Genomic DNA, 25,090 nt, shown 5'->3' on the forward strand with positions numbered 1-25,090 from the left:
CCCCCCCCCCCCCCCCCCCCCCCATCACCAAACTGTTATATTATTGTACATTTAATACAAATTGTACATCGAGTCCGTGTTAGAAAAAAGTACTCAGATATTTTACTTGAGAAAAAGCAGCAATTCCACAGTTGAAAAAATATTGTGTTGGAAGTAAAAGTCCTGCATTCAAAATTACTAAAGTATTATCATCATAATATACTTGCAGTACCGAACATTGCAGTACTCATCATGTAGTATGACTTACTTAAGAATAATATGTAACCGGATTATGATTATTGATGCATTAATGTGTAAACATCACCGATGTTGCAGCCGGTACATGTGGAGATAATTTCAACTACTTTATATACTTCTGGGTAGTTTAACCTTTAATAATGCATCATAATACATTGGTTGGTTCATATTCTATATTTATAACCGGAATCTGCAAAGGAACTAATGTAAACAAATAAATGTAGTGCAGTAAAAAGTATGTTATTGGCTTCCAAATTGTAGTGGAGTATAAACAGGTTAGTTGGGCCTAGTGTGAGATGGAAATACTCAAATAAGGTAAAAGTACCTCAAAACTGTACTTAAGTACAGGATTGAGTAAACGTACTTCCATCACTTCCTCAGATTCTTTCTTTATGGGTTGCAGTTTATTACACAAAAAAAATCCATTAATTACAACTCAGTGTGGATCAGGTGTTATTATATCTTCACAGTTTATTCAGTCGTGTGGGTGCATTACAATGTTCATGACACACACACACACACACACACACACACGAGTATGACACTTTCAGGGGGTTGGAATTGTTTTTAGAATTCATAGAAATGTTTTCAATAAAGGAAGCAGCCCCCCCTCCCCCCCCTCCCTCCTCCCTCCTCTCAAGATCCATTACAGTATTCAGCTTTAAAGCATCTAACAGCCATGGAGACACAGTCTGCAACATGTCACATCAGACCTTTGATGTTATGTTAATGTTACTCTATATATTTTTTTTTTAAATTCTGCCATAGGAGATTCGCCAGCAGTCATGTGAACTCCCGTGCAAAGTTGCTAAATTGCCTGAAAACAAGAACCGGAACCGCTACAGAGACGTTAGCCCGTGTAAGTAGCTCTTCTGTCTGATCGCACTGAACGGAGCAGATTCCGATGTTTAAAACATTCCTTTAAATGGATGACCGCCCTGTAATCTGCTAGTTCATGTTGAAACATCAGCCAGTGGTGAGTTATTGTTTGAAGTTACAGCAGCAGCATCAACAGAGTCTTCCTCAGTGGAGTGTTATACAAATGGCTTACTGCTGTTTGACCTCAGTCATTTAAAATAACACAATGTCAGTATTACACAATAGGCAGAGGGTTGCATCACTGGGGATCGACGTCATAAAGACGTGACTTCCAGTTCATAACTTTTGGCCTCTTTACTGTGAATTTATTACGGTTGTTAATTGTACATGTTGGTACGGCAACATGATAATCATCTTTAATTAAAACCAACTTGTTCAGGCTGGCTTTTATGTGATCGTCAATGACATTTAACAACATCAGAGTGAATGTACCGGGTCAGCACAACAGAACATTTGCTCCCATATTCCCGACTAGACAAATAATTAAACACATGAGTACCTAGACAAAAGAAACGGGACGAAATTAACTACACCAATTTGTTCCAATAATCTTAAACCAACAATACAGTCGGACAAGTTTAAAACACTTTTCATCAAGTTAGAGTTGATCACCCGTCGGTACATATCTCAGTAGATTTTATTCCTTCAAGCACTTTGTAAACATAAGAAACATTTAAATACATTTAATTGTTGTTATATATATTTAATGCTCAGCTAGCCCCACAGACCCACTTCTTTGAACTACAGGTATGTCTTTTCATGTGAGAATAACTATTCAGTGTTTCAAATGAATCATTATTCACCAGAATGTTTTTTTTTGCAACGTCACAACAGCTGAATGTTGTTTCCTCTTTTTCACACTGAATCATTTATGCAAATACTTACTGTGTGTGTGCCATCAAGTGTGTAAACGTTTGAAAATCTGTATCCTGAAACTTGTTCATGCTGTTTAACTGAAATGCTCTTTCAGTGGATGTATCAACAACAGTTTGACATCAAAGACAGACTCGTCACGTGTTCCCAGCAGCTGTGTCGGGCTGATCTGTCGTCCCCTGAGGGGTGGTGACATGTTGGAAACATACAAGCTTATTTTCATGTTTCTTCTTTTCATCCTCTCCTAAGTTGACCACAGCAGAATATGTCTGCAGCTGGGAACGAATGACTACATTAATGCCAGCCTAATAACGGTAGAAGAGGCACAGAGGAAGTATATCCTCACTCAGGTAAGCAAGACTCAGCACACTCCTCTGTACAGCAATGATCCACCCGTATTCAGAAAACATACCACTTATTATTATTATATGAGATTAGACGATATCTATTTATACTTTTGAACAACCATGATGCAAGTATGCGTAAGGAAATGGGCGGTAGTGCTGCCTGTGCTTTGAAGCATGCAAGGGAGGACTTCATTATGAAGTCAGAGAGATTTAGCCTGCCTTCATTGATGCATATGGGGTGGACAAATTAATAGAAACACCTGTCGGTACAACACGCTACAAACTACATCCTCCAAAATGTTCATAAAGTCGACATCTCTAGAACAGTTTGAATAAAAACAGATGATAACCTTCATGAAGTTTAGATTTGTTGCCGCTGTACTTAATAAACTGAGTGTGAAAACATTTAACTAATGGTTTATAGGCTGATTATTAATGCATGTGTCAATGACCAAATCCTCCTGTGGGAATGCACAAGTGGAGGCTGGTGTATAGAAAGATAATAAAAGGCAGTATAATAAAGCCATATTTTAAAATAATCTTCACAGGAGGAATTGGTATGCTCGTATGCTCAGCGATAACAAATGCTTTGCTGAGATATTTGAATAGATGCACTGTTTTTATTTACTTATACTGAGAATAAAATCCTCTTTTTCAGGGACCCCTTCCAAATACATGTGGCAACTTCTGGGAGATGGTGTGGGAGCAGAGGACCCGCGGTGTCGTGATGCTGAACAGAGTCATAGAGAAAGGATCTGTGAGCGGTGGCTTCTTTCCTCACTCGATTGTTTGCCCCCATGACATCATTGCTTTTGTCTTTGGGTTATGTGTAATGTGCCCCCCCCTTTGTTTTGGTTTTAGGTCAAATGTGCCCAATATTGGCCACACAGAGAGGAGAGAGATGCTGTCTTTGAAGATGCCAATTTCAAGCTCAGCCTCATGTCAGAAGAGATCAAGTCGTACTACACAGTCCGTGAGCTGGAGCTGGAAAATCTGTCGGTAAGTTTAAAGTAGACATGCTTTCAGCCTTTTAATACTCCGTGCCTCCGTCCTGGTCTCTTCTATAATCTTTTAATTTTTCCTTCCACGTCTTATCTTCCTTTCCAGACTAATGAGACTCGTGAGGTTTTACATTTTCACTACACCACCTGGCCTGACTTTGGGGTACCAGAGTCTCCGGCCTCCTTCCTTAACTTCCTGTTCAAGGTGCAGAAGTCTGGTTGCCTGAATTCCGACCAGGGACCAGTGGTGGTGCACTGCAGCGCCGGCATCGGACGCTCTGGGACCTTTTGTCTCGTGGACACGTGCCTGTTATTGGTCTGTACGGAGCTCTGCTATTATGACATCATGATGTCATACCTATCATGTCTGCAGAAATAGAATAAGACTAAATTCCTTGATCATTGTTACGAGCAACCAGTCATGAAGACTGTAAACGGTCTGACTCAAGTAGCTGTAGAACTCCACAATTATAGTTATGACTCGAGACTGTTGTGTACTGAATGTTTTTGCTGTATTTTGTGCACGAAATGTTTTTGCTGTGTTGCGTAGATGTCCAGCCGTAAGGACCCGTCTTCAGTGTGTATTCGTGACGTGCTGCTGGAGATGCGACGCTATCGCATGGGCTTGATTCAGACAGCAGATCAACTTCGATTCTCCTACCTAGCCGTCATTGAAGGTGCCAAGTATATCAAGGGAGACACATCTCTGCAGGCGAGTCCTCCCTCCTTCAGTTCATCTTATTTTCAATTTAAGGAATTCATCAATTGGGTATTATGTTAAGTACAAATTGTTTTTATGAAAGTATTTTTGCAAATAAAAGTATTTTGTTTTTTCCTCAAGGAGTCCTTGAAAGAGCGCTCAAACGAGGAAGAGGATCCTCCAGAGTTCACCCCCCCGCCTCCTCTTCCTCCTCCTAGAGACCCTCAAAACGGCAAAGTTGAGCCGTCCTTCTTTCCCGAAAATGATGAGATTATCAAACAGACGGAGATCCGCAGTCTCGGGTAATCATCCAAATAATGTTATTTGGTCGGGTTTTGGAGAGCACTCAACTACTAGTTTACTTTCAAACTTAAAAACCAAGTTGCTTGGGAACGTTAAAGCTTTACTCTGCTCTCCTCTACTCAGGTCCTCACAAGAGCCGGAGCTGCGAAAGAGGAACATTGCTGCACCCGAGCCTCCTCCTGACGGTGCTGATCAGCTCCATGGCCACATCGGAATGGAAGATCACGACTCCAAAGCTCCAATGAAATCCCAGCAGCAGGAGACGGAGGAGCAGGAGTTGGCAGTGGAGCCGCCAAAGGAACGCTCTCCGGTGCCGGAGACGTGGTCCCCTCTACTAACCAACGTGTGCCTGTGCACAGCCCTGGCTCTCGGTGCTTACGTCTGTTATCGAGCCTGTTTCCACTGATGTCTGTCCCTCCTCCTCCTCCTCTCCGTTGCTCTCTGTCTCTCCACTGATGTCGCAAAGTGGACTAGGCTGCCCAATCGGCCTGCTTTGACTTTGGCTTTACTCTACGAGTGAGTGGATTATTTGGACTTCAGCAGATTCAGGTTCACTCGTTTATTTGACAGAAGCAGTGTGAAGGGGGGTTGCCTTGTTGGGAATAACCCCACCCAAACGTTCTTTCAATACGTCATCATGAATGCTCAGGGCCTTAGTTTTTCAGGGGTCACATCCCAAATACGTGTGCCGACTTAAACACAGACGATACGTGTATGTTGAGGAAAAAGGGTTTGTTTTCACTGAACCAGGATGAATGGCCTGTGAGCACCATTTTTACTCGTGTCTCCTCTCTTATTTACCAAATGACACTTGTATGTGTTCTTCCATTTTAACCCTTACTATGGTGTCCGTTAGGATTTCAAATTAATTTTTTTTCTCCACCGTTTCTTTGTTTTGCGTACCCACATGATCAGAAATCATAGAGCCAGATTTTTGAGCAGAAACCTTTTTGTTGTGGTTCAATATTGAACCCGACAGTAAGAGGGAAGATAAGAGATGCATGCCGGGGTGGGCATTGAATTATCTGTCCTCACTGGTGGCCTGTGTAGGTTTTTCAGGAGGCCCGCTGATTGAGTACATAAGAGTATGTGTGTATGGACATTTGCACGAGTGGTAGTTAGTGGCGCTTTCTACTGATGCTTTTTTTCTCCAACATTTTTCAGTATGTCAAATGTGAGATGGAGACTGAGTTGCCTCCTGGTAATTGATTCCCTCTGCGTTTTCGCTCCCTGGTGGCTCAACAGTGACACAGAAAAGTCTTTTTCAAAAGAAAATGGTGCAGGCACAGGGTGGTTTGTCTCTTTCTCCATCTGCTTGGCATTCACAAATTGACAGTGGGGAAAAATCTTGCCAGTAGAATGTGTAACATAACTTGAATGACACTGTTTTTTCGACACCTTTTTACGTGTGTTAAGTTACACACAAGAATGCCAGCTTATTGAGACACAAAGTAGCTAACACCCAACTCCTTTCGCCAGCAATAACAAATACCTAATGATGTGTCACCCTTTACTTTGTCAAACTCTTGAGTTTGAATGGGGAACCAGGATCTTTTGAACAAACCAAAAATCAAACACCAGCACAGGGATGAAAACAATACACTGTAGCAATGAACCGTTGTATCATGGCGTGGCCCTGAGCTGGCAATATTGTTTTGTAGGATTACATTTTATTTTTATTTTTTTTAGCATGCCGCATTTGTGAATCAACAGGTTTGTCCTAAAAAGAGATTAGCTAAGCTGCTAGCATTCAGTTTACCTTTGTGACTCGACAAAGTTCAGTACACGAGCCCGACCGCTGTACTTTTCTTTAGAATGTATAAACGTCCTCAACAAGGACACACCCTTATTAGATATATATATTTTTTTTCAAATCAGGTTTCAATGTTCTGAGTTATATTTTGTTCTGCTTAAGCAAGGGTTTAACTCTCAGCACCCGTGCAGCCATCGCACCAGGTTTTCCTGTTTTTCTACTTATGCTGAGCTCAAAAACATGTATTTTTTTATTTACATTTGTTGTTTTACTTTTTAAATAAAACAAACTAAGTCTACTGTTGAGTTGTGCCAGTTTTTCCAACATATTTACATCTATCTAATTCTCACTTCTAGACTATGGTAATGACTATGCTAATACAATGTCATACATGACTGTGTGTGATGGTTTATAACTGATATATAAAACATTAGTAAATTATTTATTAATAATAATAAAGCCAACATTAGTTACAAATTATAAATCCTTTATAAATCCTTTTAATCCAAAATATCTCTATAAAAGGATGTGTTAATGTTTTGTACTCTTATCGTGCACTTTACATTTACCTTTATTATATTTAACAATATGAGTGCAGTGATGGAAAGTAAGTACATTTACTAAAGTACTGTACATAGATGCATTGTTGAGGTACTTGTACTCCTATATTTGTTTCACACATGTAGTTACTAGTTACTGAGCAGATTTATTACAAAACTAATCAATCAACTAATAAATTATAATGTATTGTTATATATTATCAATATATTAAGTATCTGAAATCTGCTCGACCTTAACCAGCTACAACATTTAAGTACACATTAATGGATCACTGACTAAATCCAATGATTATATTATATATATATATCAATAGATCAATCCTGCATAATGAGTACTTTCACTTTTGGTACTTATAACTTGACGTTAATACTTAATAAGGTTTTGAATGCAGGACATTTACTGGTAACAGTATTTTTACACTGTGGTATTGCTACTTGTATGTAAAAGATCTGAGTACTTCTACCAGCTTTGTGAGTATTGATAATTCTGTTTCCAGATTCTGAGTGAGTAGTTTTAAACACCACCAGGTGGCGCTGCTGGACCGTAAAACTAGCAGGTTCCTGACTGCTAATATGGAGCCTTGGCTCTTACTGCAGCCCACTCTGTCTTGTTTTCTTTATTGAACCTGGGTTTGCTCAGCAATTACTTTGAATTTCCTAAGTACTTTAATTTACAGTAAATGTGAGTCATGAGTTCTCTATTAGCAGAACCTCTCGTCTTTAAAGGGATTGTGATGTTGCATGCCACAAATATTGCTCTTTTTTATTCATATTCTATTGGCTCTCAACTACACTAATGTGATTTTACATGACAAATACTACTATAGAATATAATAGTACTCAATTATTATAATTATTCTGACAGTTTGTTGTGAAAACACACCCAGAAAATGTTACGGCTGATGTCCAAACTGCTCCGCTGAGCCCAAGCATAAGTTTAGGCTAATTTGAGTGTAAAAGACCACAACAATAATGATCAGTGAACACTAAAGGGCGGAGGAACATGTCTTGACACATGTATTGCTTGAGTAAACTCCACCACACTGATATAGTACAGATGATTTGGCAACAGAGTCTTGGCTAGAACTTCCTGTTTGGGAAATAAGAGGCTCGTACGTGCTGTACAAGAATGCAACTTAAACAGAGTGAGTAATAGCACTCCCAACCACCGCTCTCTGCTGACGTCAAAGCTGGCAAGATAGAACACGCTGAACTCATCTAGGAAAACTACAATCAAGGTGTGACCGAGGACCGGAAGTCTTCTTGAAGCCACAGTTGTTTCAAACAGCAGACCGTCTGATCCGACAGTGTGGTGACTATTTGTGGTTAAGAGTGTTTATTTATGTCATCCACCAAGGCCTGCACATATATAAATAATGTTTGTAAATTAGGTGACATGTTAATGCTCTCTTCAGAATATGACAGTTTTGAAAAATGTCACTAATGACTAACAAATGTTATAAGTGCACTGCAGTGCCTCCTTGCTCAGCCTAATTGTGCATAATGCTGACTCCACACTCACGATCGACCCAGAAGGATATCTGCCCTGCCCTGCCCTGCCCTGCTGACTCTTCCAGCACGTTTCCTCAGTTTAGTTATTAACCTGGAACTTCCCAATAGCTGGCCAGCTGTGAGGGTGGGTGGGGACGATCTTTGACTGTAAGCCTCTTTTGTAGCCTGCAGATCATTTGCGCAGGGAGCTGAGAAGGCATCAGGAAATTCCTGAATGTGAGGGGAGTCATATCTTTCCAAGTGTGACTCTGCAAAGTCTGAGTCAACATACATGCCAGAGTTGTTCAATGAAAGCCTGATACAAGGAAGTGCGAGTACGCTGTCAGGTGTACCATGTCTCTTCATGCCCTTATCACTTCAGAACTTACAAAAGAAAGGGGAGTGAGTGAGACATAGTCAGCTCTCAGTATCGACCGGTGGTGGAATGTAACTCAAAACATTTACTGAAGTACTGTACTTAAGTACAGTTTTAAGGTATACTTCCGTACCGTATACTTCAATATGCTAAATACGAGGCTAGCAGCCGGTTAGCATACTGTGACTTGACTGGAAACAGCTAGCGTGGCTCTGTCCAAAGGTGACAAAATCCACCTGTTTGTGCAAAGCTAAGCTAACTGGTTGTTCATATACAGACATGAGATTGGTATTGATCGTTGAAAAGCAGGGTCTAGTTTGGGCTCCTTGTAAGCTTTCTAAACATCTACTATGGCTTAAATTAAATAACTGTTCAAGGCCCAAAACAGGTTTTTTTTTAGTATCAAATGTGTGGCCCCTCAGTATCTTGTAACCCTTTAGAGGGGCCTGAACCCTAGGTTGGGAATCAGTAGACTAAACCATCCAACTGTATAGAAATATAGATAACAGAAGCTCCATCTCAACAAGTTACTACGGTGAAATGCTACTTAGGTATTAACAATCTAACAATGTGATAATATAGCAGTTTCTGCAATACAAGCACTTTCACATCTGATGATATAAGTGCATTCTGCTGAAAGCAGGATTGTTTTTTTTGGTTAAAGAATGGTGAAAAAAAACCCACCCACTGTGTTGTTGTTCTCATTAAACTGCAGCCTCTCTTTCAGAGGTTGATATCTTTGGTTGCGTCTGTAGAAACTCTCACCCGTGAGCAGTTCCTGTTCCTGTTCCTGTCCCCCCCCCTGGCTTCTGCTGTTGTGGACAAATCGTCAGACGTAGACACCGGCGTGACATAGGGTACTTTGACTGTCATTGGCTAAGTTCATGCATATAGGTCATATCGTAAATACCAAGAGGTTGGAGCTGGTGCTTCCCCTTGGTTCAAAGCTCCCGCATCCTTCCTTGACGTCGACATTGACATGTGGTCCACATGTAAACAAAGCTGGCTGACCTGCCTGCTTCACCGCAGATGTTACCGCGGTGTTCTTTTGGGTTATTGTTGATGTTTTTTCTTCGTAGCAACTGTGGAAAAAAGAAAAAAAAGAAAAGAGGTTTGATTTTGATGCAGCACTGAGTCTGTGACAGAAGCACACACACGTCAATGATTGTCTGTTTGTGACAACAACTTTTGTGAATAAGGTGAAAGGTAAAACGTGAACGTGAGGATGGTCACATAGTTAAGTTATTGTGGGTGGAATGCTTTCATCGCTGCCAACGTCCTCAACACTCCCTACTTCCTGTTGAGTAATCTGTACATGTCAAAAGTACACACACGACTACTACTATTATGTCAAGGTATCTGTGATTTCATAAGTGTATAGCTGAGAATTTACTGTGCATTTTATTAACTTTGCAGCAACTTGGCAACAAAACAATGTTGTTTCTTTAAAAACAATGGTCTGTCAGGCTTTCTTACATACAGTCACATGATTAGAGGGGAACAATCTGCCCACAGTTTTGTCTTCCTATCGTTGGTCTAAATATATATATATCCTCTCTAAACACATGTTTTATTATTTTCTCCCCCTCTTTTAGGTGGGGCTAACTTTTTGTTTAAATGGGAATTTAACTTTTTAACTGAATAATTATCAATAATATTTCACACAAAGCTTTAGAATGACAAGTCAGCCAACAGCTGCTGTATAAATAAAATGTTAAAACGTCTTGCAGAGCTGGTTCGATCAAACCACGTTCAACTTTCATCCCCTGATTTAATTAATATGTACAATTTACAGTAAGGGCCCTCATCCTGCTTTACGTTTGCACGACTGGTGGTGGCATTTCTTAAATGTGTTAAAAAGGACAAATTTTCACTTCCATATTACTCACAATTGCCAATGCCCAGTTGTCCAAATAAAACAGGATGTCAGACTAATTGAGCAGCGTGTCTGGTAATCTAGGAAAGTTTTAGAGGAGAGCTTTGAGGAATAGTGCAATGGGTTGAACTTTCAATATTAATAGAAACTGCAGCATTGTGAAAGACGAGTTAGATGTCTTCCTTTTGATAAAGTCTTGCAATGATGAACTCTGTAATAAATTACCGAGGTCTGCTTGTGTGTGAGCAGGAGCCAGTATGATAACAGTACTAAATCAATGTTGACTCATCACTGCTGAAAAGGGACCCATTTCATCATGTGAGTTGACCCTGTGGATAGTTTGATCAATACTGATGCATCACATTTTAAGCGTTATATTTTGTGAGTCAAATCTGACTCTGCAACGTAATCAGTAACATTTTCTCTGTCAAATTAATGTATTACCACAATGTTTTCCTTTGAAGTAGAAGTACACAGTATCTAGTAGCTCAAACAGCTGAGCTATCGTTTTAAGTGCTTTTGGGGCCTTTTGAAAGCTTTTTTGGGTACAATACGTCTAAATAATATAATTTAATATTTTTCATATCTAAACATCATAATAAAAGACAATTTGTGGAGTCTTTAGTTGGGGCTCCCAGGCCAGGGTTGCCTAACGGTAAAGTCTGCCCCCCCCCGTGCACCAGAGTGTATTTCACCTGTGTTTCTGACCGGGATTAGCCGTGACTTGTGTGTGTGACGCAACTATGTCATGGCAGGTGTATTGCTCAGGACCCAAGGAAGCACAGTGGTGAGTGTAAAAATAGTTTGTATGCAAGCAGCAACCACACCACAGGCCGTTCTGAACCGGCATATTTACAACGGGCCCGGCACTAATAGATTAAAATGACAGACACACTTGTGGTCTAGACGGGGTGTTAGCTCATTGTGGGTCACGTTCATTCAATCACACAATACAGCAGTGCTCTTTGCATACACACCTGGCGGAGATCTGCACTCTGCTGAGATGCTAACATTTTGTAAAAGCACATTTGAAGTGATGTGTGCCAAATACATTTACAAATAAATTGAAATGTATTCTGGAGGCTCTTCCTCAGAGGTCGTTTTATCAATTTGGAAATTCTGATGAAATCCTTAATTTTTCATTATTTTAACATCAGCTAAACCGCCATTATCACAATTTAGTCCCAAATGCCACGAAACAGTTTTCATACAGCTTCAATTAACAACTTTCCTGTCAGATTTCCCAAATTTTGTAAAAGCCCAGTGAAAAAGTAAAAGTTTGATCAGGCTTCGTTTACACATTAATCTATAAATTGATCGGTTAACGATACATCATTGCAGTGTTCTGTACGCAGTAAGGACACACCTGTTGATCACTCCGCATACACCATCAGTTAACTCTTGATACACTGCGAGAATACCGAAATGAACTCTTCTTACACACTATTGTTTCTCTAAGAATTAACGGTCATTTTGCAAAGATGGACTGGTGTTACACAACATCTGGGCAGTGATACTTGATCCTGTGTAGTCACCGCAAGTCACTTCTGCACGTCAGTTTAGTGTTTTCACAGTCATCTACGGCGAAAATAGCAGAAGTGAACTAATATGTCGAAATCTTGGTGCACTTGGAGACAGATCATGTTCTGGTCCGTTTACCGTAGCTCAGGCGCTCTGGCTTCCCGTTACAACCCATGGTCCGGATATCCGGTGTTCCTTTCACTTAGAGGAGGAACTGTAATTGAACACGCAAAATCACAGTGTTAAAAATCACCATTTAAAAGTATCAGTTTTAATTTGGGCTAGAAAGGTGACAACGGTTTGGCTATTTGGTATTTCAGAGTTTCAGAGCGTCCAGACACCTTGAATACATTTTGCCTTTGGTCAGACTTGTGAGAATCATTAGAAAGTTTACGTTAGCAATCATCTTTCGCTTTAAAAGTCTTCAATACTCTGAGCAAAAAGTGTAACCATAAAGGTACAAAACTAAAGATTTCTGAAAGAGGACCTACAGCTTCATGATCAAATATTTTTACACAAACCATTTCAGTATCTGAGGGTCCGAAATGACTGCAAGTCAATGCATGTTTTCTAAATTTGGGGTTATTTGATCATTAATTTAAGGTAATTTAAGGTAATTTAAGCGATTAAGGGAAGAAATGTGCAAAAGAGACATAAAAAGAGAAAACAAAACAGGACCCAGGAGAGAACTTTGAGGTACTCCACAAATTAACTGTGATCAGGTGGAATTAGAAAAACAAACATTAAAACAGAAACTAACTGACTGGTGTCTGTCAGAAACAGTTTTCATTTAAAGGATGACTTTGTTAATATTCTATGTTTCTTATTGACAACAAATCTCATAAAATGATTAACTGATTGGTGAATGAAGCTTCATTTACGTCCAAACACTAACAAAACCAATGAGTTACAAGGCTGCACTGGGTGACATGTTCCTTCACTATGACGAACCTGGTTTCTTTTGAGTCAATTCCACATACACCATCGTGTTGCCGTAGATACTCACTATAACACAAAATGTGTTTTGTTCTGTGGCTGGAAATAGTCCACAACAAATGCACATTTTCTTCTTGTCTGAGTGAAGTTTGCTAAGTATGTATTTATGACCTATTTTTAAAGATTAATGTCTTAAGTAGGAACCACTGCGCTCAACAGACGAGGCAGGGAAGTCAGAAACGTCCTGAGAGACGGACTAGAATAATACACTGTTAGTTTTGGTCTTTTTATGGGATTTGTTGACTGTAATACAAATATGTATTATTGCCCAGCATATCCTTAAAGTTTAGATGGATTGCAGAGGCAAAATTTAACCAAATCGGCAGAAAATAGTAATCACTGTGTTATCACTGTTATGTGCTGATTTGCAATTTTGTAATTGCTGGGATGAATAAGTTGATTGTACGTTATGAATGATTAACCTAGATTATTTTATTTTAATTCATCATTTTGTCTTAAAAACAAAATGCTAAATCTAATTCCCCACAGACCACGTGACATCCTCAGATGACTTGTTCTTTTCTGGATCAGTACTCCAAAATCTAAAGACATCCAGTTTATGTGTAACAAAGAAAATTATTGAATACTTTTATTAGAAAACCGTAAAACTGTGAATCTTTTGACATTTTTGCTTAAAATTTTTTATAAAACGATGATTTGATTATCAAAATAGTTGCCAATTAATTTTCCGTTGATCAACTGATCAATGTATCGACAAATTCTTGCAGCTCTTTACCATTTATTCATTTTTTTGTAAAACCTTTTTCTAAATAACCTTATCTGTGGAGATGCAACAAACCACTCATCCATCTGTTTCACTCCCTGTTGCTCACATTGCAACTGAACTACAACACACGTCTGTAGGTTATCATGATGTAAAACAGCAACACATGTAGTGCCAGCTGACACACTGTCAAACTAACACAAGCAAGAAATACTGGACCAAAGCCAAATTAATTAAACAAACGTGTTAACTAGATGGTTGAGTTTTCATCATCCAACAGTTTTTTATTAAATTAGAAAACAATCTAATGCTAAGTTGTATAAAAGTGATTTGAGGAAGAAACAGTAATTACGCACCAAAAGAACATTCTGACATGACAAAAAAAATCTTCCATTTCTCAACAACTAGTACAGAGTGAACATTAGAGTGACAGGTAGGTGTGTGCGTGTGTGTGCGTGTGTGTGTGTGTGTGTTTGTATTGCCTTATCAGAGGAGTTTTTTAGGAGGCCAGTTGGCCTGTGGAGGGGCTGTGATGCAACAAGCAGTTTACGGACAGACACTGCCCATTGACGGTAAAATGTGGAAAGGGGGTTGGGCTAAACTCTCAAGAAAAGAGGTCATCCTGTGTGGGAATTTCCCTCTCTCCTGTCAGCATGTGAGCCAGGGGCAGGGAACAACTGCATCAGGGCTCCAATAGGAAACGGGGGGGTCATCGAAGAAAAAATGCAGAGAATGTCTAAATGAATCTTTGCCAACACTGACGGGTACGATGAGAGCGAGAGGAGCAGGAAAAGTGCTGAAAGAAGTCACAACAATGGAGTGCTGGATGTTAAATCATAACACTTTATATGACATGTTAATTGTTTCTGCAGTTTTGTTAATTACGTTTTAAAATACCGGCAACTTTTCCTGCCAATTATTAAAAAACACACGATCATGTTTGGTGGCAGTGAGGCCTAAAGCTAAACCACTACTATTTACAGCTATTGTGATGTTCATGTGAGGATAACAATGTCTTATTCAAATGTGGGTGTAGCATTCTTCAAGTGGTGATGTGTTGGAAAGGGAGGATATTGCACAACAGTTAAAAGCTAAAGTGTTCCATCATCGAGTGTGTTGAAACATCCACTGTTGAAAATGTCATCTTTCAATGCAAAAAACAGCAACAGTTGTTCAACTGTATTTAAAGGGAATATAAAGTGACTTTTCAATGATAATAAAGTAAATGTGTCCTCTTTTGAACAGCTATGACGTGTTTTTTTTTTTGCTCTTTTCTGCTGAGTGGGAAGAACACACCCCACCTTGAATTGTCATGGATCATCTACAAATCCCACCATGCCTCTTTCTTTATCCTCTCTGTCTGGGGTTTGCTTGTTTCAGACAGATAAGTTTCGTATTGTGCAGTGAAACACAGTTTATCGGCTTGGTAAATTCCACTGCAAACAAGTAGTCGACTTATCTATCATGTCTGGTGTAACCTACTTCGTCACTCCCATTTTTAACTTCTTCATTTTCTGCCGAATGTTTTCGACTTCGGGTTAAAACGAGGTTTGCTAAGGATTATCGGTATCTCGCCTCGCAGCCAGGTCTCTGGGCTGTTGAAGCATGACCCGAGGTGGTGTGAGGAGGTTAGTTGCTGATTAATTTCTATGCAACCTTGAACCCCTCTCTGGGCCAGTGGACCCAGCAGACTATTGACAGAGCAGTGTGCTAAAGATAAAGCTAACATTTCTGTGCTACGTGCAGTGTGACATGTTTTCCCCTTTTTCTTTTTTCGCTGCTCTCAGCAGTATCGTTTCAGTATAAATTGGTTGAATGTATTTCAGGATCGGAGGACTTTTGTGTCAATCAATGAGTGAACAGAGGAATGGACGTTGACATTAAGGGCTACCACATAATAGTATGGGCAGTCTGCTATCATGAGGAATCCCTTCACCTTTCTATTGTATCATGGCAATAGAAAACCACAATGTCATATAATCCTTTTTTATATTCAGAAACAGAGGTTTATGTCACCGCATAACGGCACTGATCAAACCAATGAAGCCATACTCTGCTTCGTGGAATCACTAAATAATATTGTATTGTGACGGTGATCTGAGACATTATTAAAATGTCTTCAGCCTCACTGGTGAAGACTAGATATATAAAATGCACTCCATGTACAAAAACGAACATCACGTTCATTTAGCTTGTTGATGTCTCTTTCAATTTTTGGCATATTGGTCTGAATTAAAAGATTGCAAATTTGCCTTCATGTCGAGCCATATTTATCTGCAATATGTTCTAATTGAAACACATCAGTGCAGTCTGACTAGGAGTGTGTGAATATGTAACACCCCTGTCTGCACCTTCTTCAAAAAGGACAGAAAAAAGAAGTTACAAATGTAATTGTTTAGACAAAGTATAAATCTGTTTAATTCAATAAAATATCAAGTACATTTAAAGCATTTAACCATTTAATATTAAATAATTTGACTTATTTCATTCATTGCCAATACTATTACAAAGAGTTGCATCATTTCACTGCAGCACAACTCTTCCCTTAACAACCATTGCTCCAGATACACACAATGTAGAAATTCACTCGCACGTATGTAAAATATGCACCGAAATACTGCATACACAAAATTACATCTGAGAATAAAAGCTACGGTGACATGTGAAGAATCGTGATTGATTGCGCAATCCATGCACCCACACCTTCAGTCCCATTAAAACTGTCTCTGTAAACTGGTGGTCGCTGTCTTCACCCGTGAAGCGTACCGATTTTTTTTCCAACACTCAGTGGATCACCTCCAGCTCTAAAGTCCATCGATGATTTAGACAAGCAGCCAAGTGGTGCGCGTGGAGTCTCTCAGGCTGAGGTCTCTCTAACATTGTCCGGTGGCAGAGAGCAGGTTGCGCAGGGTGGACAGCTCTCTGGACAGCTGCTCCACACGCTTTTGTAAACGATCGTTCTCTGCGGCCAGTTCCAGCACTTTGTGTTGCGTCTCCATGTTGCGCACTTTGGCTTTGTCCCTGCTCTTCCTCACGGCGAGGTTGTTCCTCTCGCGCCTCACCCTGTACTCGTCGCTGTCCTTGTCCAGGCGTTTCTTCGCTTTCCCGGAGGACATTTTGCCACTGTGCGACGGTGACCTGCTTTTACCTGAAGGGGCAGGTGTGCCGGGCGGGCTGGAGCAGGTCGAGGACGCACTGGAGATGTTCCCAAGACTGCCGCTGGTGGACTGGTAATGAATGTAGAAACCAGGCGAGCCGTTCTCCATGTTTGCGTCTCTCTGGCTGTCGTCTCTCTCCGCGGCAGCAGCTCTGTAGCGGCTCCCGGTGAGTTCAGGGCTGAGCACGCTGTCCACACGGGTCTCCTGCAGCTCGGTGTAACCCAGCGCGTAGGGCTCCCTGGGGTCCCTCAGGTTGTCGCACTGGCTGCTCTCCAGCTCGGTCAACAGCGAATAGTTCTTGTAGTTCTGTAGAGCCGCAACTCTTTTGAGCTTGTTCTCCGCCAGGAAATCTGAGAAAACGTCCCCTTGCTGCTGCTGTTGCGGCTGTTGCTGCTGCTGCTGCTGCTGGTGGTGGTGGTGGTGCGTCTGCGCCGCCAGTTGCGGACAGTGCAAAGCTGAATCCAGGTAAACGCTGAAGTCTATCGCTCTCTCCCGCTCTTCGATGCCCAGCTCCGTCATCGAGTCACCGACCCTCCAATACGAGCCGCTGCTGATAGGACTGATAATGCTGTCTCTACTGTGGATAGCAAAGCCGCCCTCGTCGTAGAAGCCGGCCACTTCCATGGATCTTAACACCCGCCGGATTGAAGGAGCATGGAGGGCTGAGATGAGACGCCCAGGTTGTTTTGGATTCAGTTGCCTCCGTTGCGAAATGGCTGAAGTGTCTGAATGCAACGAGTTTTAAATCTCCCGTGTCACCGCCAGTGACAACACGCAGTGAAACTACTTTGAAGGAGCTGCGCTCATGAATTGGGAAGGATTGACAAGTCTTCCTGTCTCGGGGGGGTTTTATTAGACGCGCGGGGCGGGGCTTTAGTTGGGCAGGTGTGTGACGCGCAGCGCAGAGCCAACCGGACAACATGTGGTGGTTTTGGAGGATCTTTCTTGTATGTAACCGTTTGTGTTGATCTGTTTGGTTGCTTTATTTTTGTGGCATTTGTGACACATAGTTGTGGTGTAGACTTGGAGTGCAGCAGCAGAATGTAACTTAATTAGTTTTCATAACGAAACTGAGACAACACAAATACAAAGTGAAAATACAAACCAACGCCTGCATTTTACGGTCACAACAGAATATTACTTTGTTCACATCTCACCCACTCGACAATAACGGAAAAAAATCCGACTCAGTGGCAACCGAGTGCATGCGTAATCACGCCATAACAACGATGCTCATGGAAGCAGCCCGAGACACATCTCCAGACAGCCGTTTCCCCACAACACAAACAGAAACTAGTTCAAACCAGTTTGTTGTTGTGTGGTCAAACTGTACAAGATGACACATCCACTCCAACACTGTATGAGGGTCAGGGTGGGTGTTCGGCATTTAATCTGCCTGGTTTATGACTAAAACTCTGGAAGGTGTTTTCATGAAGGTCCAAAAAAGCTTTTCCATAAATGTCTCATTGAGCATCACGACATTTAACAATAAGGAGCTCACAAACAGGTATTAAGAACCGGACACAGTGACTTGGCTCAGGTGCCAAAACAGGTCTTGGTATCACACACATGCTCAGTTGGTCTAATGAGCCTCGATGCGCACAGGCTGCTCATACCTTGACTATCAAATGTGTAGTCAGAGCTGAGTGAAGACGTTTTATTATAAGGCCTTACTGCCACCTTGTGGTGAGCTTTAAGAATGTACACAAGCTACATTCCATCAATAGAGATAATATAAATGTTTAGGACATGTGTATCTCTACGTAAACTGTTTCACTGGTGCGCAGCCAAAAGCCACTTATGTCTTAAAAACATTTTTCAGAATGATAAGACCACATTTTACCAAGTGGACCCTCAACATGTGCATGCACCGGTGTTACCGTTTATTCTGTGACTCATTAGAGTTAAGATCAACATGGAAAGCCTGGAGCAAAAAAAATGCTGTTGGAGTAGAAATAACACGTAGCATTTCGTTACTTGCCAGCACTGGTCAATACCAGTCTGTGGTCAATACTGAAAGCTGTATCTCCTGCACTCTCCCCCAACAATACATTTGATAGTATAAGGTTGAAGTTTGTATGCAAAATATGAATCTGCAAAGTAACCAGTAACTCCAGCTGTCAAACACATGTGGTGGAGTTAAAAGTGTAATGTTTCCCTCCGAAAAGTAGTGGAGTAGAACAGCAGAACAGCAACTAACTATGGCAACACGTGTCCGTTACTCGAGTTATCCAACATTAGCCAACATACCAGACTAGGTGAGGCTGGAGCAGCAAAAACCCTGACTGTGGTGAATTTGGCGTTTTAATGCTTATAAATGTAACTTTTAATTTGAATTTAAGTAGAAAGTCTCGATAATTCGTCCACTATTTCTTAGCCGTTAACGCCTCACCTGTCGATACGTTGTCAAACTGTCGGCCTTCTCCATAACTTGGTTGAAGCTGTAGCATCACAGAATGTGACGGGTGACAGATGTCGCTGTAACGCCTCCTGTTGGGTTGTTTGATAACGTGTATAATGTTACAGAGAGAGAGAGAGCTCCATCTACTGTACATCCAGCAGAGCACTGAGAGCAGAGCGGCCACCAGACAGGACGGGTGGAGTCAGGAAATGCGGTCTTTGCCCTCGTAAACACCCCATTGGTCAATCGACCGTCTCTGGAACATTTTCCTTTACGGTGATTGGCTGCCGCGCTCAACGACTTTCACCCGATTGGTTGAAAACGTTACGCTGTCTGTGGGCCGAGAACTAGATGATTCCGTTGGTTACTGACTGCGAGTACACAGAGCGAGAGATTGAAGGGGCTGGGCCCACAGTGGAGAAATGGCGAGAATGGTGAACGCGAGCGGGTGTGGAGTGGAAACACAGAGCACGGAGCCGGAGGCACCGGGCCGGGGTTCGGCCAGATGGGGTCCACAACACGCCGGTGCCCAAGAACTGGCCACTTTGTACTCACCAGGTGAGTCGATCAGCGGCTGCTCCGTCTCGTGGACTTGTCCCCCCCCCGGTTCAAGTGCGACAGGCTTTAACACAGCGTAGTTATTACCAAGTAACGTTGGCACACTGAGAAAACAACTTATAAAATCACTCCAAGAGGAGCCTATTTACCTTTAACTGCTAACATTAAAGGACACGGAACAATGAGCGACAGCTCTACGTCCGCCACGGTCCCACTTCTGTCGTTACTCAACAGGAATCATGTGAGATTGAGGTTGAATCTGTTTGAGTCGCTGTTGTCCTTTGACATTTGGAGCGTCAGGAGGGTGAGAAGAATCCTGTAAGTCTCCTTTAGGCTCTGAAGCCTCGTTTGTCCGCGGAGCTGCTGTGTGACCTTTCATAACAGCGATGCATAACCATAAACTAATCACATAGTTTTCAGATCTTAGCCAGTCCACTGTGTTAGGGTGACTTTATTTGTACCCCAATTTGGTCACGCACACTATTTAAACTCTATGCATGAAGTGAAAGGCCTCCACGCCCGGTGTACAAATACTTGATACCTTTGAGCTGCTCCTATCACAGTTGAGGAGCTTATCCCACAGCTATGATTATGGTGAGCAGACTTTTTTTTTTTTTTTTAGCCACTAAGACTTTAGCCTCCTTGTGGTTGTAATATGTGGACAGGTATTTCAGGTCATGTAAACAAGCAAAGTGCAGAGGAATGTTTCCTCGCTGATGTAAGGAAGCATCTGATAGTTCAATCGTGTCGCCTAGTTTACTAATCTTTGGATCGTACTACGTCACATCATGTTCAGGTGATACGGAGTGCAAGACAAAATGTGACTGATAATTCTATCAGGAACTTTGTGTTTAAAAGAACTTCTGCTCATGTGTTGAATCTTACTAATACATCCGCTCGTGTTTTTCTTTAAGGAAAAAGATGTCAAGAATGGCTTTGTGTCGCCCTCTGCTTCTCTCTCATGGCCTTCAACTTCATTCACCTTCTTGCCAATTTCCACCTGGGACATCTGTGGTACATCCTGTTGAGCATTGGTAAGTGCTGACTGAAACATTATCTAAGGATCTGTTGTTGTGTTGACGCTGGTTGATGAGTTCCGTTGTTGTTGTTTTTAGAGCTGAAGTCCAAACAAAGTGTTTGTTCTCTCTTTAGTCCAGTTGAATGTTTTTCTCATCCTGTTTCCGTGCTCCTTTCCTCCTCAAACTCCTTTTCAGTGGCAGGAATACTCACTGCAGACTTTGCATCAGGACTTGTTCACTGGGGGGCTGATACGTGGGGATCAGTGGATTTACCCGTCTTTGGAAAGGTAACATATCCTTTGTTTATACTGTAAATAATCCTTTTTTTCCCAAAAAGGACATTTCCTGCATTCACAGTGCGTATTTCATGTTTTTCAGGCCTTTATACGACCATTTCGAGAGCACCACATCGACCCCACGGCCATTACCCGTCACGACTTCATTGAGACCAATGGTGACAACTGCATGCTGACCATAGTCCCGCTAGCAAACATGGCCTTCAGCTTCCTCACCCTCTCCCCCGGTGAGTTTAGGACCAACAAACCGGATCTGACATTTTCTTCTGTCTTGATTTTCTAAACCATTCCTTGATTGCAATATTCATGCAATTTCAACGACCATACACCGAACAAATGAGTTGTTTATGTCTCCTTTTTGCAGCGGAGATTCACCATTTCTACCCCTGGTACTGCTACTTGTTCGCATTAGCCATCTTTGTGACCCTAACCAACCAGATTCACAAGTGGTCACACACGTACTTCGGCCTGCCTCAATGGGTTGTGTTCCTACAGGACTGCCACATCATCCTCCCCCGCAAGCACCACCGCGTCCATCACGTCTCCCCTCACGAGACGTACTTCTGCATCACCACAGGTTCGTCTTTGTTATAGTTATACGGGCTCAAATCGGCCTGTAGATAATGTTCCGAAGTTGGACGGGGGGGTGAGAGTCGGGCAGGTTTGTCATTGAGCTTTGTCTCTCCAGGTTGGCTGAACTACCCTCTGGAAAAGCTGGGTTTCTGGAAGAACCTGGAGGATCTTATCCAGGGTGTGACGGGAGAGAAGCCCAGGTCGGACGACCTGAATTGGGCTCAAAAAGTCAATTAATGCCGCAGGCTACCTGCACCCTACCTCAGAAGGCCCTGGCTCCGTCCAGGCTTCTCATCCCCCCCCCCCCCTTTTTTTTTTTGGCCTCACACGAACTGTAATCTATAGAAAGAAAAACTAACAAACACTTTCTGATGCCATAGCTTTAAGTCTTGCACATTTTGTCTGTTTTTCAAGAAGAGGCCTCTGTTGATGGAATTTTTTCATTTCTCACAAAACGCAATATATCCTAAACTCTTTGTACGTCTAAAACAACTCATCACTTTTTTTTTTGAGGTGATTTTGCAAATGCGTTTGCTAAGAAGGTTTATTCAGATACTTTACGGTCTGACACAGATTACTTGTAAATCGGTTCCGAGGAGATTAAAAGATTTCCCTTATGTCAGAAAATTTGAAACAATCCCAAAAAAGAATACTTGAAAGAATGAACGCTCATTTTTTTTCTCCTCCAGAGAGACAACTGATGAGTCTCGTTGTATTCAGCACTGCTTTTTATTGTCTCCGGATAAGTCTTTGCATCTCATCAAGGGTCGACTTGATGAGCAAGTAATACAATTGGATTTAGGCCATGGCAAGTAGTAGCGCAGGATTCCTGGATGCTTTACCAATGTTGTTGGCTGAAGAACAAAATGGTTAATTACTGTTACATTTGTTGATTTCTTTCGGGGCTGTTTTGTTGAAGAGAGGCGATGACAATATTTGATAGTTTAGTCGTGGATTTGTCAATTTGAGACTACAGATGCAATGGAAGAGTCGATGCTAATCTAAAGCCAAAATCATCCCTCCAGGATGCTAAATGACGGATCTGACAGCTCAGAGAACGGGTTTTAATTTACACAAACCAAAATATAAACAACCAAATTGCTCCTATTGCTGTCAGATCCTAAGCTGTTATGCTGATTGAAATTTGTTATTTTATCTTATCTGGCCATTGGAACAGTTTGCATTTATGTCTTCGATGATGGAGGAAACATTTTTACATCATAATTTGATCTGAAAAAGTGGAAATGTGTGTAACTGTCGTCAGCATTGATGCTGGGCCGTTAGAAATTTGGGCAAATACACATGTATCATGCTGTCGTTCTGCTGAGTCAGCCTGACTAGTCTCTTCGATGGTCATGCGTCCTCTGAAAAGCCTTTTTAGTTTTACTTTGACTCCTGGTAAACACACAGGTTTGCAGGAAAGAGGCAGACACAGTTTTGTCAAGCTGCCTTACGCACCACAGAAGCAGAACTTGTGTCCTTTCTGTCGTTGTGGTGTTTCATTCACTGCACTTCTTTGTGTTGTCGCAACTGTAATTCTGTCTTTCTGGGATTTGTGTCTTCTTTAGTCAGACGCAGATACTCCAAAGTTATGTGCCAACAGTGTGTAACATGTTTTCATTTCTTCACTACGAGAGATTATGTTGTTAATTGATTCGTCGGAAGATTTTCTTTTTTTAAAAATGCTTAAGTCAGTGATTTGTAAATGTGTTGTGCAGCGAATAACTATGCAGTGTAATACGAGGCCGTTAACCATATGTCTTAACTCATCTGCTTAGATTCAAATGCCTTTCTCTTTCTACGAGTTAACACATAGTTGCCATTTTAGTTGGAAAACGGGAGCTTAAAAAAATGTGCTACTTAAACAGCATGTGTAAAATGACATGTAACAGCAGCTAAGAATGCGTGCATGCATACGACATGTGATATACTGGGTCACCAGCTTAAATCTAAAGGAGCTAACCTTTCTGCTGGTTGGGTCGACCAGATGAAAAAGCTGAATTAGTGAGCTTGATATTGTAGTCGATGAGTATAGTTCATTTTGAAGCCAAAATTATGCTTTATATGATGTAATATTCCAGTTTTTGAATCCCTCATACTTGATTATATAGAATTGTTCGCCATAGGTCAACAACAAAAATAGACTGCAGATTAACGAGTGCTGGTAGAGTATTGTGAGAAACAGTTGTGCGTGTGCTAGGTAGCGTAATGCTAGTAAAGGGATGCCGTTACCCGTCACAGCATCAAAGGTTAAGGCTCGTGTAGAAGTTTTACTTTCACAGTTTTTTTTTTGTTTTTTTTGTTTTTTTTTCATCAGTATGAGACAAAATATAATTTGGGAATGTAGACTCATTAGCATCAACGTTGACAGACAACTTGTTTTATGAATAGGAGTTTTGCCGTTGGCTGTGAAGGATGTTTTGGAACTTCAGCAAATTGCTTTTTGTGATAATATAAAAGTAATAACTTTTCATGTTTTTAATACAATATTAAAGGATAATGGTTAGTGCCATAATTACTTTGGAGATTGACTGAACTGACAACCTCTTGTGAATATATTTGGTGAGCTCAGAAGGAAGCCACCGCATAACAATGTTAACTTGGATACAGACTCGCCATAATCGCTTCTTGTCGTAGTTGGGAGTCTGGTTGTGCGTATAGATCTAACGTGCATTAACTTATTCTTCATTCTTATTCTCCAGATGATCTCAGGATTGTGGTTAAGTAGGTTATTATGAAATTGTGAAAAAACAACAACAAGTTAGGCCTTTAAATAGATAAAAGTTGTTTAAGTATTTTCGTTCGTCTGTTGGCCAAAGTAGCTGAATGATTTAAATGGGTTAAAGGTTCTATTGTAACCATATATCAGCAGTTAACTCGGCCTCTTGTTATCATGGAAGAATTAGTGATAAAGCTGTGTTTGGTTTTTCTGTTTCAGAGACAGGCGTCAGTGGATTTGAAGGGTATTTTGTGACGATGTCTGGTTAACTTAAATATTTTCTCAATTGGAAATTGTGGAAGCAAATGAAGTCGTTGGTAAATGGGGTGGGCAGTACGTTCAACACGCTGTGTTTTAATTCACTTCTGTAATGATCCCTGGACTTCTTATTGAATTACCTCATCCTCTCCCTGATGGATTCACTGGAGTTCTTGGCAGTGAAATAGTAAAACAATTTATTGACCGACTTTAATTTGCCCTTCACTTGATTCCAACTTCTGAGGTGAGACCCATATCTTATGGATGTTGTTGTTTGTTATGTATGCTGGTGGTGATGGAGTTTTCGATATCAGAATAATGCCTTGATGCCTTTTTGTTGTCTTCCATTCGGGAGACTTACAATGTATATATTAAACTGTATTTATAAATAATCTAAATAAAAGGTTGATAATTACTACTACCTGTTTTCTCTCGTTAATTTCTTTCTGTAGCTTTATATTCTCTCTGGAT

At 41.1% G+C, this 25,090-nt stretch overlaps 4 protein-coding genes across 5 annotated transcripts in view; 2 read left to right on the forward strand and 2 right to left on the reverse strand.

The window, feature by feature from the left end:
* Positions 1-6,332, forward strand: part of ptpn1 (protein tyrosine phosphatase non-receptor type 1) — a 7,070-nt gene extending 738 nt beyond the window's left edge. Inside the window, exons 2-9 of the mRNA XM_031844722.1 lie at positions 1,006-1,096; positions 2,239-2,339; positions 2,995-3,093; positions 3,198-3,335; positions 3,444-3,653; positions 3,888-4,049; positions 4,179-4,339; positions 4,464-6,332. Of these exons, the coding sequence (XP_031700582.1) occupies positions 1,006-1,096; positions 2,239-2,339; positions 2,995-3,093; positions 3,198-3,335; positions 3,444-3,653; positions 3,888-4,049; positions 4,179-4,339; positions 4,464-4,746 (1,245 nt within the window). The 3' untranslated portion in view covers positions 4,747-6,332. The remainder of the gene's footprint in view (positions 1-1,005; positions 1,097-2,238; positions 2,340-2,994; positions 3,094-3,197; positions 3,336-3,443; positions 3,654-3,887; positions 4,050-4,178; positions 4,340-4,463) is intronic.
* The window catches only part of klhl12 (kelch-like family member 12), a 26,964-nt gene extending 7,154 nt beyond the window's left edge, over positions 1-19,810 (reverse strand). Inside the window, exons 1-3 of one of the 2 annotated variants that reach the window (XM_031844708.1) lie at positions 19,188-19,374; positions 12,056-12,131; positions 9,431-9,602 (exon numbers count right to left, since the gene is read on the reverse strand). The gene's annotated coding sequence lies outside the window, so the exon portion shown is untranslated. Of the gene's footprint in view, positions 1-9,430; positions 9,603-12,055; positions 12,132-19,187; positions 19,375-19,751 lie in introns of those variants that run through there. The other variant, XM_031844709.1, reaches the window with a different exon arrangement.
* On the reverse strand, positions 16,029-17,641 carry cebpb (CCAAT enhancer binding protein beta). The gene has a single exon (XM_031844729.1). The coding sequence runs from the start codon at positions 17,417-17,419 to the stop codon at positions 16,511-16,513; it is 909 nt and encodes a 302-aa protein (XP_031700589.1). The 5' UTR covers positions 17,420-17,641; the 3' UTR covers positions 16,029-16,510.
* On the forward strand, positions 19,528-25,049 carry peds1 (plasmanylethanolamine desaturase 1). Its single transcript, XM_031844730.1, has 6 exons — positions 19,528-19,754; positions 20,669-20,788; positions 20,969-21,060; positions 21,152-21,296; positions 21,434-21,646; positions 21,758-25,049. Exons 1-6 carry the CDS (start codon positions 19,619-19,621, stop codon positions 21,877-21,879), a joined length of 828 nt encoding a protein of 275 aa, XP_031700590.1. The 5' UTR covers positions 19,528-19,618; the 3' UTR covers positions 21,880-25,049.
* The last annotated feature ends 41 nt before the right edge of the window (positions 25,050-25,090 follow it).

The sequence above is a fragment of the Anarrhichthys ocellatus genome, unplaced genomic scaffold (genome assembly GCF_004355925.1).
Source record: "Anarrhichthys ocellatus isolate YVR2014 unplaced genomic scaffold, GSC_Weel_1.0 scaffold5, whole genome shotgun sequence".
NCBI classification, from domain to species: domain Eukaryota; kingdom Metazoa; phylum Chordata; class Actinopteri; order Perciformes; family Anarhichadidae; genus Anarrhichthys; species Anarrhichthys ocellatus.

Coding starts and splice junctions, on each gene's coding strand:
- cebpb (XM_031844729.1), bottom strand. CDS start 17,419: ATGGAAGTGGCCGGCTTCTACGACGAGGGCGGCTTTGCTATCCACAGT.
- peds1 (XM_031844730.1), top strand. CDS start 19,619: ATGGCGAGAATGGTGAACGCGAGCGGGTGTGGAGTGGAAACACAGAGC. Junction 21,061..21,151: donor ATTTACCCGTCTTTGGAAAG/GTAACATATCCT, acceptor CATGTTTTTCAG/GCCTTTATACGACCATTTCG. Junction 21,647..21,757: donor GTACTTCTGCATCACCACAG/GTTCGTCTTTGT, acceptor TTGTCTCTCCAG/GTTGGCTGAACTACCCTCTG.